The sequence below is a fragment of the Orycteropus afer genome, unplaced genomic scaffold (genome assembly GCF_000298275.1).
Source record: "Orycteropus afer afer isolate SDZICR_OR568_19922 unplaced genomic scaffold, OryAfe1.0 scaffold00232, whole genome shotgun sequence".
Classification (NCBI taxonomy): domain Eukaryota; kingdom Metazoa; phylum Chordata; class Mammalia; order Tubulidentata; family Orycteropodidae; genus Orycteropus; species Orycteropus afer.
In genome coordinates, this window is record NW_006921819.1 from 2,312,428 (window position 1) to 2,330,742 (window position 18,315).

Here is an 18,315-nt window from a genome sequence, read left to right on the forward strand (position 1 = left end):
AAAGGGTTCATATTTGTTGTCTGTACTTCCCATGTACCTCTCTATGTCTTTCTCATCCTCAATGCTGCCATATTGGTCACTCACATTTGGTACATTGCCTTTCTCTTCACCCAAATCAATATCTATCTCTATCTATCGCTATCTATCTAACAGCGTTCCCTCCCCTCCCCTCCCACCCCACCCCTGGTAACCAACGAAGAAAATTTCCTTCAATAGATAAACCTTTCCTTAACTTTTACAATAACGGACTAATACAATATCTATCCCTTTGTGATTGACTTATTTCACTCAGCATAATGTCCTCCAAGTTCATCCACATTATGCGGTGTTTTGCAGATTCTACCTTATTCTTTAGCATTGCATATGGTACATTATGTGTATGTACCATAGTTTGGTTATCCATTCCTCAGCTGATGGACATCTAGGTTGTTTCCATGTTTTGGCTATTGTAAAAAGTGATGCAATGAACATGGGTGTGCATAGTCTGCATCTTTTCTGCTGAGAAATCATAGCTCAGTTTTATTGGTTCTCCTTCGTAAGTAACATTTGTTTTTTCCAAACTGCTCTCAGGATTCTTGCTTTTTCCTTGGTTTTGGGGAGTTTGATTATGGTATCTCTTGGTGTCTTTCTTTTGAGATCTATCTTATTTGTAGCCTGTTGAGATTCTTGAATGCATACCTTCTCATTATTTCATGGTATTAGGGAAGTTTTCTGTCAACAAATCTTTGAAAATTTTCTCTGGGCTTTTTCTTTTCTTGTTCTGGAATTCTGATCACATATAAGTTATTTCTCTTGATAATGTTACAAATAATTATTAAGCTTTCTTCATTCTTTTTTCTGATTGTTCCTCTAATAGATAGGTATCAAGAGATTTTTTTCTCCATTTCACTGATTCCATGTTCCATTGATTTAATTCTACTCCTTTTCTTTCAAATATGTTATTAATATTATTATTTTAAAAAACCCAACTTTTTATTGTGGTTTAAGTGAAGGTTTACAGAGGAAATCAGTTTTTCATTCAACAGTGCAATATACATTTTGTTTCTTAATGTGTTATTTATTTCTGAAAGTTTAGTGTTAATCTTCTGGATTTCTAGTTGCTGTTGTTGTATGGTTCCTAATTGTCTATTTATTTTGTCATTCTGTTCTTGCTTTGTTTTTCTGAATATTTCTAGAGTTTTGTCTGTGTTTTTATTAAATTTATCTGTTTCCTTGCTCTCCTGAAGGCCCCTATATAAAAGTCTTTTGAATTCCTTATCAGGTAGTTCCATAGCTTTTTCTTTCTCAGGGAGGTTACCTAATTTTTTATTTTGTTCACTTGCTTGAGTCACCTTGTCCTGTTTCTGCATGTGATTTGAAGTTGTTTATTTTCTTGGGAAATTGTGGCATTGTTGTATTTATATGTTCATAGTATGTTTCTTTGTTTCATCTTTATTTATTTATTTATTTGTCTGATATGGGTAATCAGGATGTGCATGTGCTTTGGTTCTCTAGAACTGCCATAACTGATATACCACAAGTAGATGGCTTTATCAAACATGAATTACCACAAGTGGATGGCTTTAACAAATATGAATTTATTCTTTTATAGTTTAGGAGGTTAGAAATCCAAATTCAGAGTGCCAGCTGTAAAGGCTGGATGAAGGCCCCTCAACCTTGGGCTCTGCCTCTTATTCCAGGCCAACTGTAGCTGGAGGCTTTTCTAACACAGACAGCTGTAGGCTTCTTAGGGTGATGAACCAAAGATTCACAGTTAAAATGGCTTAATTCCAAGATCAGTAGGTAACACTGCAGGCCACTGGTTCTAGTACAGGAAGTGGAGATGAAGACTCGGCCAAATGCAGGATGCAAATATGCCAAAAAACTAGAGACCTTTCCCACAGTTTCTCCATATATACTGGCAGCAGGTCACACCCTGAAGACAATTCCTCTTCCACTGGTAAGGTCTCACAGAAGATTCTACCATGGAGTTGATTACACCATATCCAATCTCATCATGGGGAACAGCTACATCTAGCTGCCACACCACTGAAAACCATGGCCCAGCCAAGTTGACACACAACCTTAACTACCACAGTGTGTTACTCCAGCCACTTGTGTGGCTCTTACCCAGTGGTTGGGGTGGCAGGTAGCACTTGTGGAAGGTATGGATGGCTAGCTGGGATGTGGTCATTGCCTCCCACCAAATCAGCAAAAACAAAAACAAAGAAGAGAAAGAAAGAATAAGAAAAGAGAGTTGAGAGCGAGAGCGAGAGCGAGAGCGAGAGCGAGAGAGAGAGAAAGGCTGTGTGGTAGTGGGTGTGAGGGTGTGCCTCCAACTGTAGACACAGTGGGCATATGGTGCCCAATCCATGAAAATAAACACCTGTGACTGCAGAAGCAGTAGCATGCAGTGTGCAGTTTCTGGGAAAATGTCATGGCATTGGGCATGACTGTTCATCACCAACTGCAAAGGCAGTGGATGCATAGTGTGCAATCTGTGTATATGCACCACAGGCTGCCAGGGAACAGAGCACAGGGGGTTTGCTGGGGGCAAAGAAGGCCAAGCAGATCACTGGGTGAGGGTAGGGTGGCAAGAAGGGCATCATTGTTGCCAGATGGGTGGGGGCAGGGGAGTTCCATCACTGGTTACTGGGAGGATGTGGTGGGGAAGTGCACTTCTCCATTTGCCAGTCACTGGTATGGGTGCCAATGTACTCCTGGGTGAGTGAAGCTGGGTATCTAGGTCCTGCCCCAATTCAACACAAAGGGGGAAGTTGCCCAAAGTCTAGTGCCTCCAGCTGCTAACCCACAGGCCTTCCCTTCCATGTTCATCCTCAAGCCAAATGACCAGTGATCCTACTGGGGATTGGTTCCTCCCTATTTACTCGGTCCCTCCCTGCTTTGTGGTCACCTGAGTTTCTGGATTTCTTGGCCAATTTCCTGCTACCTTCAATGTCCCTTTGGTAGAGTGACTCCCATATTCTGTAATCATTTGTGGATTCCTTAAAAGTCAGGATAAGCCAATATTTTTAAAAGTCTACTGTAAGCCCCCATCACCTTCACTCCCATAAACCCCATAAACACCAAGGCCACAATAAAACAAGCTCCCTGACTGTGAAGCTAAAATTACCAGGGGAAGCTGCAGAAAATACTCTAAATTTTATAGATTAGAGGGGATTTTGTTCCAAAGAGCATAGTATCAAAGAAAATAAAGACACTTCATACCACTTTGGCTAATGTTTGTTGTGTATTTCTATCACTGTTATGCATCAGGTTCCTATTATATTAAACGTTTGAAAAATCCATTGAAAAATAGCAGTTCTGTCCATACTTAAATGTTAATATTCAATCTGGCAGAATAAGCAAATGTTTGCACTCTAATTTCTTTTGCACAAAGAGGTTAAATTATCTGTCCTTCATAAAGTGTGACTCAGAGGGTAAGCATGAATCCAAGCCACCTGACCCCACTTTTCTTCACCAAATCCCATCTTCTCCTGTTCTCATATGGTCACTTAAGTATTATTGTGTTAGACAGCAATATATCATTTCTTTTTCCTAAAAGAACTACATTATACAATTGCCAAAAGAAAACATCTGGATGATATTGCTGAAAAAAGCAGCAATGAGTCTAAAATTCCCAACTCTGGTGGATTGGAAATTGATGGGACATTTAAGAGTCCTAGTCATTTTTGCTCCCGCCCCCATTTATTTGGCCACAAAACTTCTAGAACTTCACATTAATCTTATACTTAGCCTATGTTGAAGAGAAACGAACAAGGACATAGGCACTTTTATTGGTTTCTTACTTTTTCTGATTCTCGCCAACACTTCAGGATGAATATGTGAGCATAAATGTCCTCCACACAAATCCAGCTGGAAAGGCTCAGGGTCGTGTCTGTCCACACCCAGTCCATTACAGCTCTCAATTCAGTTAAAAATGGAACAAGGCGGAACCTGACAAGAATCACATCATGTTACAGAGACAGTTGAGGAATGGCCCCACCACTCATGTCACCCCAGAAGCTCATATCTGTTGGAATTTTTTTATCCCTTATGGCTTATGAAAAATTACCTAGGTGACCCTTACAATAAAAGTATACTTAGAAAACAACTGCTATACACTAGAAGTCCAATGTGTGGATTAGGATTTTATATTTTCCTCCTTCCAAATTGTCTTAACAAGCCGGAATCTCCCCTTCAAATATATTTTGAGATACACTAGTTTGTTTTTTTTTTTTTTTTGGTTGTTGTTGCTTGTTTATTTTTACATTTATTTGTTGTATCATGAGAGTCTATTGAGTATAGAATTTTTGAAAATTATTAACATTGGAAGAACTGTGCTTTTGCTATAGAATGAGTTAGTGAAGATTATACGTGTGGTCAGTAAAAAAGAAGTCAACTGGAGCAGGAACGGCCTTGGTTCTGGGTGGTAGACACAATAGCAATGGGCTTGCTAAGGCTGATGTGATTCAGGCTGGACAATTTGTATTTTAGTTTGGAATGGCTTGGCATGGGTCCTCTGAAAGGTCTGAAGGCAAGTTCTTTTTTCTTGACTGTCACAGAGCTTCTCCCAGGCTTGAAAACCTGGGATAATCCCAGGGCCCACAGAATAGTGTGAGTTACCCTCAGAAATTATACTTCAGATCTGTTGAATGAACAAAACCCCTGGAAAAGACATCAACTTGGACACAGGATAGCACTATGTGAAATACTGCTTAACATTTGAAGGCTCTCCTTGTGGCTCAGCTACTCATTCCGAGGCCAACTGGCACAAAGGGGCCAGTGGGGCCCACAAGCAGCTATACTTTTCATACATGGCATCACTACCCAGGGAACACAGAAGAGATATTGCCACTAAATCATCATATGGGAAAACAAATATACCTTTTTTGAGTACCTAAATAATTTACTATCAGGAACAAGCAAGTCATGTGGTATTCCATTTGGTATTATGCAGTGAATAAACTTACTCAACACTGAGCTGGCTGAGTTTTGGAATCGTCTAGATTTCAAGTATTCTGTATGTTGTTCACAGAATTTTATTAACATTTCACTCATATATCCTTGTTTTTCTGTTCTACAATGTTACCTTACTCACTACTGTGGAGTCACATCTGACTCATAGTGACCTCTCCCTTGGGTTTCCAAGGCATTATCATTACAAAAGTAGATCGCCCGATCTTCCTTCCAAGGAGTGGCTGGTGGGTTTGAACCACTAGCCTTCTGGTTAGCAGTCAAATGCCTTAGGCAGTGCACCACCAGACTGCTAACCAGAAAGCTGGTGGTTTAAACCCACCAGCCACTCCTCAGAAGGAAGGTTGGGCAATCTACTTCCATAGTGATACTTCTTCGGCAACCCAAGGAGGGGTTGCTAAGAGTCGGGTCCGACTCGACGGCACATAACAAAAACAACAACAAAATGTTACCACAATAATTATATAGGATACTAAAACAGAAATAAAATAAAATAGATGATCCTAGAACAATATGCTGGCCAATGTGTCAACTACACATAGAAATGTGCTTAAAGAGGCATAGTCATTCTTTTGCCACACACTGCAAGAGTTACCAATTGCTTTATTCCCTCATTCTTCCTTTTCCCATTCCTTACCAGGTGGAAGAAAAAAATAAATTATCTCAATTGTCAGTCTCACCTTTATAAGTGATGGTGACAATTAGAGTGAACTTACCCTTGAAATAAGAAGAGGTTGACGTAATTGTAGCTCTTTGTAAGGAAGTTTCCAAGGACTCGTGTTGGATAGCCACACCGTATTTGGTAGGCAGATAATCCAAAATAAACACATTTCACAAAATACCAAAGCTGAGCAACCAGATTCTGGCTGAATTTCCTGAAATGTAAAAACACAAATGAGTGAAACAATGGATTCTTCTTGGTACAAAATGACACAAGTTAGGATTAAGTGTGTGTGTGTGTAAGCTTAATTGACTCCCTGGTACTTAAAGCCCATTCTCAAGAATCCTCTAAGCTCACTGGATCATTTCAAAGGCAAGAGGTGAGGTAAGAAGATCTACAAATTTAACCCAGCTTTCCTGTGAACTTATGTAATACTGATGACTTAGTGTAATACTCAGTTGCTGGGCCATAATTAAGATAATTATGTGACCTGACTAGTGAATATTTTCTCACAGTGTGCTTGATGCAGCCACCATAAAATTAAAACTCATGAAAGAAAGAACCAAGGAATGCTTGGGATCCATTACTTGGAATATGTAAAAGAATTCTGAGAAGTGGACCTCAATTTTATTTACTTATTTTGCTATACATCTATAAAAACGGGTAATGGACTAACTTTCAAAATACCCTCAGTTTGGTTCTAGTTCTGGTTACAAGCTATGGGGCTTTGAAAAAGTCACTCTCAAGACAGCAGTATCTTCATTTGAAAATTCTCCCTAGTACTGAAAATGGATGACTCCATGATGTTACCTTCCTTTTTTTCAACGACATCTTCAACAATAGAAATGGGAGTGAATACTCAGTGAATAGACCCATATTGGTATACAGTTTATAAATATAGAATAAGTTTGAGCAAGAACTTAGTGGGACTAAATTTCATATTAGAAAAATTTAGAACATATTTGCAAAGAATAATGAACTCTAGAAACACTTTAAATTTTGATTAAATGCACTGTTCTGCAAAAGTCTTAAATCTGATCAGTACACACACACACAAGAAAATAAAAAAATAAGACTTTGGACTTGGCAACACTGTAGGATGGGGATTCAAAATGGAGTCTTGTCAGTAATCACCACGTTATTTCACTCTAGCATCTTAGTGCTTGAAAAACCAGGTACAGCAGTTTGAATTAGGGATTTTGGTGCTCTGAACAGCTCACTGAGTCAGAGTGCACCAACTCAGAGGAGCAGAATTAGAAGAAAGGTACAGGAGAAAAAAACAAAAGAAGATCTATGCTGTGCAGCATGGACAGGCAGTTGAGAAAGGCCATTAGAGATGTCCCTGGCGAGCAACTGGCAGGTGAGAATGGCTATTCGAGACTTCCCTGGGTCAAGGCAGAAGACACACCATACCAGCATAGCAGCGACCACATGAGCATACCAGCGATCACCCCAGCATACCAAGGATCTACCTTCAGCACCTGATTTTATGGGTAACTTGGGTTGGCTAAGTGCAAGCGGCACGTCCAGCACCACTGAAACCCAAACAGAGAGTCAATTGTTGCTCCAGGAGAGTGGGCTCACTCCCCTCTCAGCAGGTCACTGAATAGGCTTGGGTCAGGTTAGTGGCACTGAGAGGTCTGTGCTTGACTTTATCACTAATATCGGGACCACAGATTACTAGCAGGCACGCTCCTGACTCCAGTGCAGCTGAAACTGAGTGCATCTTTGGCACCTCAGGTGGGCGGACTCACAGAGGAACTCCTGAGCCAACTGCAGTCTGGGTGGGTTGGGCAGGTGCTGTGGGTGGGTGGCCTGGAGAGAGAATACCCCTCAGTGGATCACGGAGCTGGGAAGTTGTCTTGAGTTGGCTTTTTGGTGCCGAGGGGCCTCAGGAGTGGGGTTTCTCTGTGTGTCTGAACCTGGTGGAAAGTGGCGACCCCCTATCAACTGGAGTCTCTGGTGAAATTGAGCTGTGGGCCTATAAATAAAAGTACGATGTCATCAGTAGCAGCCCACTCAAAGCCTGAGAAACCACCCCTAGCAACAGCAAGCTTTCCTTTTTCCGCTCCCACTTTCTCCTCCAATAACTTCCCTCATCCAATAGAAGAAAGCGCATTCAGCCAACATAAAACCTCCTGGTTCAAACTCTAAACACTCTTTACAAAACAGAAACCCATATTCCACACAGTGATTCCAACACCACAAAGAAAACTGCAGAGTGACCCAGCATACCTGAATTAATTAGTAAAAAAAAAATAAAAATAAAATAAAACACATCAGCTTCACCTTTTCAAAACATTAAACCATAAAACCAAGACAAAACAAATCAATATGTAACCAACAGTTAAAGACAACCTCAAAATGTCTAGGAAACAACAGACAACCTCAAATCAAACAAAAAAACAGGACAAGGCATTAGAAGCAAAACCTTGAACAAAAGTCTCATTGTACATGGAGGAAGAGAAGGTAATAGAAATTATCTGAGAAGGAAATTAGAAGATATATTTATACAGCTACACAAGAGTCTAAGGAAACCCCAAACAGAAACAAGGAGAACACAGATAGTTTCCTGGAAGAACTCAGGAAAATCATTAAAGAACAAAATAATAAGATTAATGCACAATGCACAATCAGAACTCATACAAAAACAACAGCTGGAAATGGAGAAGATGAGTAGCGAAATGCAGAAGAGGAGTACCAAAATAATAGAATTACACAAGACAGTAGACGCACAAAAGAATAGATTAGAACTGGCTGAAGAATGCATATCCCAACTAGAAGACAAATCCCTAGACACTAGCCTGTATGAAGAAAAATCAGAACAAAGATTTAAGAGAAATGAAAAGAATCCAAGAATTATACGTGATGACATGAGGAAAAAACAACATAAAACTTATTGGAATTCTTGAACCAGAAGAGGCGAAAAATACCACCAAGAAAATTGTGGAAGACCTGTTAATAGAAAACTTCCCCCATATCATGAAGGAAGAAAAGATATTTGTCCAAGAAGCTCATAGAACCCCACACAAGACAGATCTCAAGAGAAAAACACTGAGGCATATTATAATCAAACTTTCCAAAATTAAAGACAAAGAAAAAATTTGAGAGCTGCCTGGGAAAAAATAAATATTACTTATAATAATCGAACAGTCTGGCTGAGCTCCGATTACTCAGCAGAAACCACGCAGGCAAGAAGGCAATAGGATGGCATATATAAAACACTGAAGGAAAAGAACTTCCAACCAAGAATCCTGTATCCAGCCAAATTAGCCATCAAATATGGGGGTGAAATCAAGGCAATCTCAGACAAACAGAAATTAAGAGATTTTGTGAAAACCAGACCAACCCTACAAGAAATGCTTAAGGAAGTCCTTCCAATATAGAACCCACAACAGAGATCAACAAAACCAGTATATGTGGCATCAACACTAAAACCAAATCTAAAATAAATACTCAAAATAAGACCATAAAACATTGTACCTTAAAAACCAAAGAACTCAATCAGCACACAACAACAGCAGCTAACCTATCAAGGGAATAAAACTTCTAGATACAGACTTTCAAATGGAGAAGAAAACAGGCCAGTGTCTTCACAGTATGCATTGTTCTAAAAATGTACAGACAAGAATATACTCCAAGGTAACCACAGAGAAAAGTAACAATTCTTCTAAGCAAATCCAGGAGGAAGGAAAATATATGGGTTTAATAAGCATAAAACCAACTATAAAGAAGAAAAGGGAGAAAGCATTAGCCAACAAACTGAACTCAGCACAGAAAAGTATATGGACCAAACAAACACCAACAATATGACAAAAAAAAACACAATAGAATGACAGCAATCAATTCATACTTATCACTAATTACACTTAAGGTGAATGGACTAAATGCACCTATCAAGAGAAAGGGAGTGGCAAAGTGGATAAGAAAAGAAGACCCATCGATATGCTGCCTAAAAGAGACCCATATTAGACCAAAGATAAAAACAAATTAAGAGTTAATGGGTGGAAAAAAATATACCAAGCCAATGAAAACCAAAACAGAGCAGGAGTAGCAATATTGATTTCTGATAAAAGAGACATTAAGGTGAAAAACATCATAAGAGATAAGGAGGAACATTATATGATGCTGAAAGAGTGAACCGACAAAGAAGACATTACAATAATAAATATTTATGCACCCAATGAAAGTGCTCCAAAATACGTGAAGCAAATATTAACTGAATTAAAAGGGATAATAGACAACTCTACAATGGTAGTAGGAGACTTTAACACACCACTTTCAAAGAGGGACAGGCCAACTGGAAAAAAACTCAACAAGGATGTAGACGAACTGAAAAATACAGTCAAACTCATATACATATATAGAGCATTTTATCCGACAAAAGCACAATTCACATTTTTTTTCCAGTGTACATAGATCCTTCTCCAAAATAGACCATATGTTAGGACATAAAAAAAGCCTCATTAAATTCAAAAGCATTGAAATACTGCAGAACATCTTCTCGGAGTACAATGCTATAAAATTAGAAATTAATAATAGGAAGAGCATGGAAAAAGCATCAAACATATGGAAGCTGAACAACTCACTGCTCAAAAACTATTGGGTAACAGAACAGACAAAAACTGAAATAAAAAAATTTCTAGAAACAAATGAGAATAAAGATACATTATACCAAAACCTATGGGACACAGGAAAAGCAGTACTCAGAGGACAGTTTATAGCAATAAATTCATACATCATAAAAGAGGAAAGAAACAAAATCAACACTCTAACTCATTAACTCCAACAACTAGAGACAGAACAACCAAAGAATCCTACAGTATTAGAAGCAAGGAAACAATAAAGATCAGAGTAGAAATAAATGAAACAGAAAACAACACAAAACAAAACAAAAAACAGAAAATCAACAAAACGAAGAGCTGGTTCTTCAAAAAGATTAATAAAATCAATAAATCATTGGCAGACCTAACAAAAGAAAAGAAAGAGAAGATCCAAATCACAAGAATTGTAAACAAAAAGGGTGGCATCACAACAGAACCAACTGAAATATAAAAAATACTGACAGAATATTATGAAAAACTGTACTCCAATAGATTTGAGAACCTAGCAGAGATGGACAAGGGTCTAGAATCACAAGACCTACCTAAACCATCCCACTCAGACAGAAAACTTGAACAGACCCATAACAAGGGAAGAAATTGAACAAGTCATAAAAAAACTTCCCACAAAGAAAGCCCGGTCCCTGATGGCTTCACTGGAGAATTCTATCAAATATTCAGAGAAGAGTTGACACCTATACTACTCAAGCTATTCCAGCACATAGAAAAATATGGAATACTCCCAAACTCATTTTATGAAGCAAGCATAACACTAATACCAAAACCAGGAAAAGACAACACTAGAAAGGAAAACTACAGACCAATATCCCTCATGAACATAGATGCAAAAATCTTCAACAAAATCCTAGCCAACAGAATCCAACAACATATCAAAAAATTAATACACCCGGACCAAGTGGGATTCATACCAGGCTTACAAGGATGGTTCAACATCAGAAAATCAATCAATGTAATCCACCACATAAACAAAACAAAAGAACCATATGATTATATCAATTGATGCAGAAAAGGCATTTGACAAAATCCAACATCCATTCCTGTTTAAAACTCTCAGTAAAACAGGGATAGAAGGGAAATTCCTCAACATAATAAAGGATATCTATGTAAAACCAATGGCCAACATCATTATTAACGGAGAAAGACTCAAGGCATTCCCCTTACGAAAGGGAACCAGACAGGGATGCCCTCTATCACCACTTCTATTTAACACCGTATTGGAAATCCTGGCCAGGACAATAAGGCAAGAAAGAGAAATAAAAGGCATACATATTGGCAAAGAGAAACTAAAACTATGTCTATTGCAGATGATATCATCCTGTATATAGACAACCCAAGGGACTTAATAAAAAAACTATTGGAACAAATAGGGAGGTTAAGCAAAGTGGCAGGATACAAGGTCAACACACAATAATCAGTTGGATTTCTCTACACCAGCAAGAAGTCCTCTGATAAAGAAATAAGGGAAACAATACCATTTAGTATAGCTATGAAAATAAATAAAATATCTAGGAATAAACCTCACCAGAGACATAAAAACTTATACAGAGAAAACTATAAAACACTGCTTCAAGAGACAACAAAGGCACTACATAAATGGAAGAATCTACCTTGTTCATGGATAGGTAGACTAAACATTGTGAAAATGTAAATATAACCTAAAGCAATCTATACATTTAACACAATTTCAATCTAGATTTCAACAAAATGTTTTAAGGACATGGAAAAACTAATTACTAATTTCATATGGAAAGGAAAGAGACCTCGAATAAGCAGAGCACTTCTCAAGAAGAAAAACAAAGTGGGAGGTCTCACACTCCCAGATCTTAAGAACTACTATACAGTCACAGTAGTCAAAACAGCATGGTATTGGTACAATGATAGACAGATAGACCAATGGAACACAGTCGAAAGTCCAGATATAGACCCATCCATCTATGGACAACTGATCTTTGACAAAGGTCCAAAACCCATTATATTGTGAAGGTACTGCCCCTTTAACACATGGTGCTGGCAAAACTGGATATCCACCTGCAGAAAAATGAAACAAGACTTATACCTCACCCCATACAGAAAAACAAACTCAAGCTGGATCAGAGACTTAATTGTAAAACCCAAAACTATAAAATTTGTTAAATATTAAATAGGGGCAAACCTGGGAGCCCTAATTTACAGCATAAATAGACTGTCAAGCATAACCCAGAATGTGTAGGAGATAGAAGAGAAGCTAGATGACTGGGACCTTTTAAAAATTAAATTCTTGTGCACATCGAAAGATTTAGTCAAAAGTATAAAAAGAGAACCTACAGATTGGGAGAAAATATTTGCCTATGACATATCTGATAAAGGACTTATCTCCAAAATCTATAGAAAACTTCAACACATCAACACCAAAAAGAAAAATAACCCAATTCACAAATGGGCAAAAGACTTTAACAGATACTTCACCAAAGAAGATATATAGGCAGCCAACAAACACATGAAAAATTGCTCGCAATCATTAATTATTAGAGAGATGCAAATCAAAACAACAATGAGATATCATCTCACCCCAGCAATAATAGCAAAGTTCAACAGGTCAGAAAGTAACAAATGCTCACGAGGTTGTGGAGAGTTTGGAACTCTTGTGTACTGCTGGTTGGATTGTAAAATGGTACAACCATTGTGGCAGACAGTATGACGTTTCCTTAAAAAACTGAAAATAGAAGTCCAATTTGACCCAGCAATTCCATTACTAGGAATACATCCTAAAGAGGGGAGAGATAGTGCACGAACAGACATATGTACACCTATGTTCATCGCAGCACAATTCAGCATAGCAAAGAGATGGAAACAACCTAAATACCCATCAACAGATGAGTGGACAACCAATTTATGGTATATCCACACAATGGAATACTATGCCACATTAAAGAACAATGAGGGATACGTGAATCATCTCGCAATGTTGATGAACCTGGAGGACATTATGCTGAGTGAAATAAGTCAATCGCAGAAGGACAAGTACTGTATGAGCCCATTACTGTAAAAAGACAGCGAAGGGTTTGTTTGGGAAAGGGAACTCATTTAGTAGGTTACCAGGATGGGGAGGGAAGGAGAGGGATTGATTTTGGGCTAGTTGGGGCCTACATGCTGACATGGGTAGGGGGAGGGATATACAGGAAGGATTTATTACCACTTGATAACCTTAGGAAATGGGAAGACACTGAATTGTGCACATAAGAGATGGACAACAGATACTAATACCAACCAATGTGTCCACAATACTGCATTGCCATTAACACCAAACACTAGGCCATACAGATAAACACATAAACACTGGAGATGATCAGACAGGGGTCAGTGAACAGAAGTATACTCTAGACCAAGGATAGATTCAGCTGAGGCTAAACTTGCACAGACACCAGTGATACAAAATACCTGCAGTCCTTACAGAAACAATAGAAGACAGACACAGAGTAATCCCTCACAGACAACTGGACACTGTGGGAAAGAGATCCAATAGATCAACTGTCTCAGGACCATAGTATTGGGGGACACCAGACTGAATTGGCACAACAAAATACATAAAAGCATTGCTCCACATCCTATATTGGTGAGTAGTGACTGGGGTCTTAAAAGCTTTCAAGCGGCCATCTAAGAAGCAGCTAACGGTCTCCTAGCATCGGAAGTGAAGAAGGACGCAAAAAAATCAAAGAAAGCAACAAACAAAGAAACAAACCAAAAACCATGGGCATTTAGAAGCAATCAGTCCTAGGACACAATGGCCCTCGAGACCAGAAGAACTAGATGATGTCTGGCTACCAATGTCAACCACTCAGGAAAGGATCAAATCTGGAGACCCTGGATAGAGTGGGAGGGAAAATGTAGAACAAAATCCAAAAACTCAAAAATGACCTGAATTACTGGTCACATGAAATCTGGCGAGACTACCAATACTATGGCCCTGGAATACATTCTGCAACTGGAATAAAACGCCCCTCCCCCTGAGGGGCTGGCTCTGAGCCCAATAGTTAACAAGATGTACATGCAGACCACTCAACCCAGGATGATGCACCCCATACTCTATGGTAATACATCCCTTAGAGCAATAGACCATGGGACACCAGAGGACTAACGTTCAAATTGAGGAAATGCAGGACAAACAGGAGTGCATAAATATGAGGGGCACAGGGGGAAGATTACAGGGTAGGGAGGGGAGAAGACTGGGTTAGGGTTGGACGTGGTAAATGGGCAATGAAACTAAATGTACACGTTACGTTGAATGTAAAACATGTTCTTAAAAAAAAAAAAAAGAAAAAAGACTGTAGGATAATCTTCCCTATGATTAAAATTATGAGTGTTACTTACAGTTCTTTATACAAGCAACATATTACTCATTGTATTGTATTTTGGATTTGAATGTCTTATTAAATTTTAATTTTGTTATTAGAATAAATCAAGTTTGATTTTTTAAAAAGTGATAGTAGGTTTTTTTTTTTTTTAAATTCCCTTCACCCAAATTAATTTTTGTCTACCTCCTAGTTAGTGTTTTATCCTCCCTTCCCCAGCTACCCCTGGTCACCATTAAAGAATATTTCTTTGTGGTGAAACCTTTCCTTGACTTTTTATAATAGCAGTTTCATACATTATTTGTCCTTTGGTAATTGACTCATTTCACTCAGCATAATATTCTCTAAGTTCATCCATGTTCTGAGATATTTCACACATTCATCATTGTTCTTTAAAGTTGCAAAGTATTCCATTGCGTGTATGTACCATAGTTTGTTGATCCATTTCACTGTTTATGGGCATTTAGGTTGTTTCCATCTTTTTTCTAAAATGGGTATTCTTTAATTAACAAATATTGAGAAGAAGCCATGACTGTGTGGACTACGTGTCTAGAGGACATTATTGGAGGGGAAGTGGGGAGCTCAGCTGACTCCATTTTTTGACATCAGTGCTGCTGGAGTCTCACCATGATATGTGGCCTCCATGGGTGCCTCAAGGACCCTGAACAATGTTATAGAGCTTGCCCTCATGTCTCTTAAAAAGTCATCTCTGCAGAGAAATCAGCTTTCTTAGTTATCTAGTACAGCTTTAACAGAAATACCACAAGTGTCTGGCTTTAACGGACAAAAATTTATTTTCTCACAGTTTAGGAGGCTGGAAGTCTGAATTCAGGGTGCTGGGACTAGAGAAGGGCTCTTATTGTCTGCTCTGAAGCAAGGTCCTCATCTCTTTCAACTTCTGTTTCTAGGTTCTCTGCAATCATGTGGCATGCATCTTTCCCTCCTTTTTTGCTTCCTTGCTTAATCTGCTCTTTCATATCTCAAAAGAGATTGACATAAAACACAACCAACACTAATACTGTCTCATTAACATATTAAGGAAAACTCATTCCCAAATGAGATTAAAACCATGAGTACAGGGGTCAGGAATTACAACATATATTTTGAGGGGACACAATCCAATCTGTAACACCAGTGTTGTCTCTGTGCATGGAAAAGTTCCTAGGTGTTTCACTCTTTTAAGTTTCACTCAAGGAACTCTGCTAATGCTGAATTCATGAAACCCCAGGGTAAGAAGTACATGACATCTAGTTCAGTAGCTTGGTCATGGCTGTTGTTGACAACTGAACTCCTTGACAATTTGGTCTATTTTATTACTCACTTATTTTATTTGTTTACTCTTTGATAGAAGTTCACCAAAATTGTGCTTTTCTCTTCTGTAAAAGGGAGCAGCTTTCGTAATATGTTAGCACTCTTTATATTTTTCTTCCATGCTTGAAATCCATTTCAGAGTGCTTAAGGTGCTCACATCTTGCCAAAACTTACCGACTTCCCTTAGCAGTGCCAACTTTTATCCAAATACTAACTAAGGTTAATGTCAATGAAGATCTATTTCCAACAACAATGCTTAGAAAATTGAAGGATTACTTTATTCCATTCACATTGTCCCGAAGAGACTTTATTATTTTAATTTTTTTTATTGTGATTTCAGTGAAAATGTACACAGAAAGTGGTTTTCCATTCAACAATTCATATACATTTTTTTTTTCATGGCATTGATTGCAGTCCCCACAATGTAACAGCATTCTTCCCACTTTCTCTGTGTTTACTATTTCCATTTGTCCTTTCCTATCTATTCCTGCCTTCTGAGCTTTATCCTTGGTCAAGTGCTACCCTTTTCATCTAATATGGTTTGTTGTTCTAAGGAGTGCATAACTTCCTGCTATTATTGTTCACCTTACAGGCTACTGTTTGGCTAAATGTTGAGCCATGGGGGTGAGCTTGGTTCCAGGTCTGAAGGGTGTCTAAGGGCCATAGTCTCAGGGTTCCACCAGTCTCTATCAGACAAGTAAGCCCAGTCATTTTGATGATTTTAAGTTTTGTTCCACCTTCCCCCCTCATCCAGGACCTCCTATTGTAATCCTGTTCAGAGTGGTCTGCAGTGGTAGCTGGGCACCATCTAATTCTTCTGGTTGCAGAGTGTGGAGGCTGGGGTTTGCAAGGTTCATTAGTCCTAAAGACAAATTATTTCCATGTATGTTTGATTTTCTTCACTCTTGTTTGTTCTGGATGGGGAGAGACCAATAGTTGCCCCTTAAATGACTACTCACAAGCTTTTAGGACCTCAGTTGCTACTCACCAAAGTAGGACATAGAACATTGTCTTTGTGGAGTGTTACACAGATTTACCTTGATGTCCCCTGAGACTATGATCCTGAGCCCTTAAGCTCAGTGACACCTTCCCTCAAGATTATGGCTGAGAACTTTTCATAACTTTGCCCCTGGTCTCAGATTATTTGGCTGGACTATATGAAGAAGAACATGGCATCAGGATTGGAAGAAGATTCATTAACAACCTGCGATATGCAGATGACACAACTTTGTTTGCTAAAAGTGAAGATGACCTGAAGCACTTACTGAAGAAGATTAAAGACTTTAGTCTGCTGTATGGATTACATCTCAACATAAAGAATCCTCACAACTGGACCAATAAGCAGCATTACAATTAAATGGAGAAATGACTGAAGTTGTTAAAGATTTCAGATTACTTGGGTTCCACAACCAACACCAGTGGAAGCAGCAGTCAAGACATCAGATGATGTATACTACACTGGGCAAATCTGCTGCAAAAGACCTCTTTCAAGTACTGAAGAGCAAAGATGTCTCACTGAAGACTAAGGTGTGCCTACCCCATGCCGTAGTATTTTCAATTGCCTCACATGCATGTGAGAGCAGGACAATGAACAAGGGAGATCAAATAAGAGTTGATGCTTTTGAGTTGTGGTGTTGGCAAAGAATATTGAAAGTATCATGCGCTGCCAAAAGAACAAACAAATCTGTCCTGGAAGAAGTGCAGCCAGAATGCTAACTGGAAGCAAGAATGGCCAGACTTCATCTCACCTACTTTGGTCATGTTGCTAGAAAGGATCATTCCCTAGAGAAGGATATTGTGCTTGGTAAAGTGAAGGGTCAACAAAAAAGGGAAGGCCCTCAATGAGATGGAATGACACAGTGGCTGTAATGATGGGCTCAGGTATAGCAAGGATTGTGAGGCTGGCATAGGACCAGGCAGTGTTTTGTTCTGTTGTACATGGGGTTGCTAGGACTCAGAGCCAACTCAACGCCACCTAACAAAAACAACAACAACAAAGTAGAGGGTCAGAAAAAAAGGGGAAGGCTATCAACAAGATAGACTAACACAGTGGCTGCAACCACGGGCTCAAGTATAGCAAGGATTGTGAGAATGGTGCATAACAGGGCAGTGTTTTATTTTGTTGTTCATAGGGTCACTATGAGTTGGAGTCGACTCAACAATATCTAACAACAACATTATTTTTATTAATGGATGCTAGCTTTTGTGAAATACCTTTTCTACACTGATTGATATGATCATGTGGTTCTTTTTGTTTGTTTTGCTTATGCGGTGGATTACACAGATTATTTTTCTAATATTGAATCATCCTTTCATACTTCATATTAATCCTACTTGGTCATGATATATATGGGAGCTCTGGTAGTGTAGTGCCAAAGCCACTTGACTGCTAACCAGAAGGCTGGTGGTTCAAACCCACCAGCCACTCCTCGGAAGA

At 38.8% G+C, this 18,315-nt stretch overlaps 1 protein-coding gene across 1 annotated transcript in view; it reads right to left on the reverse strand.

The window, feature by feature from the left end:
• Nucleotides 1-18,315, reverse strand: part of PIEZO2 (piezo type mechanosensitive ion channel component 2) — a 778,516-nt gene that overhangs the window by 39,234 nt on the left and 720,967 nt on the right. Inside the window, exons 48-49 of the mRNA XM_042782059.1 lie at nucleotides 5,673-5,831; nucleotides 3,789-3,936 (exon numbers count right to left, since the gene is read on the reverse strand). Of these exons, the coding sequence (XP_042637993.1) occupies nucleotides 3,789-3,936; nucleotides 5,673-5,831 (307 nt within the window). The remainder of the gene's footprint in view (nucleotides 1-3,788; nucleotides 3,937-5,672; nucleotides 5,832-18,315) is intronic.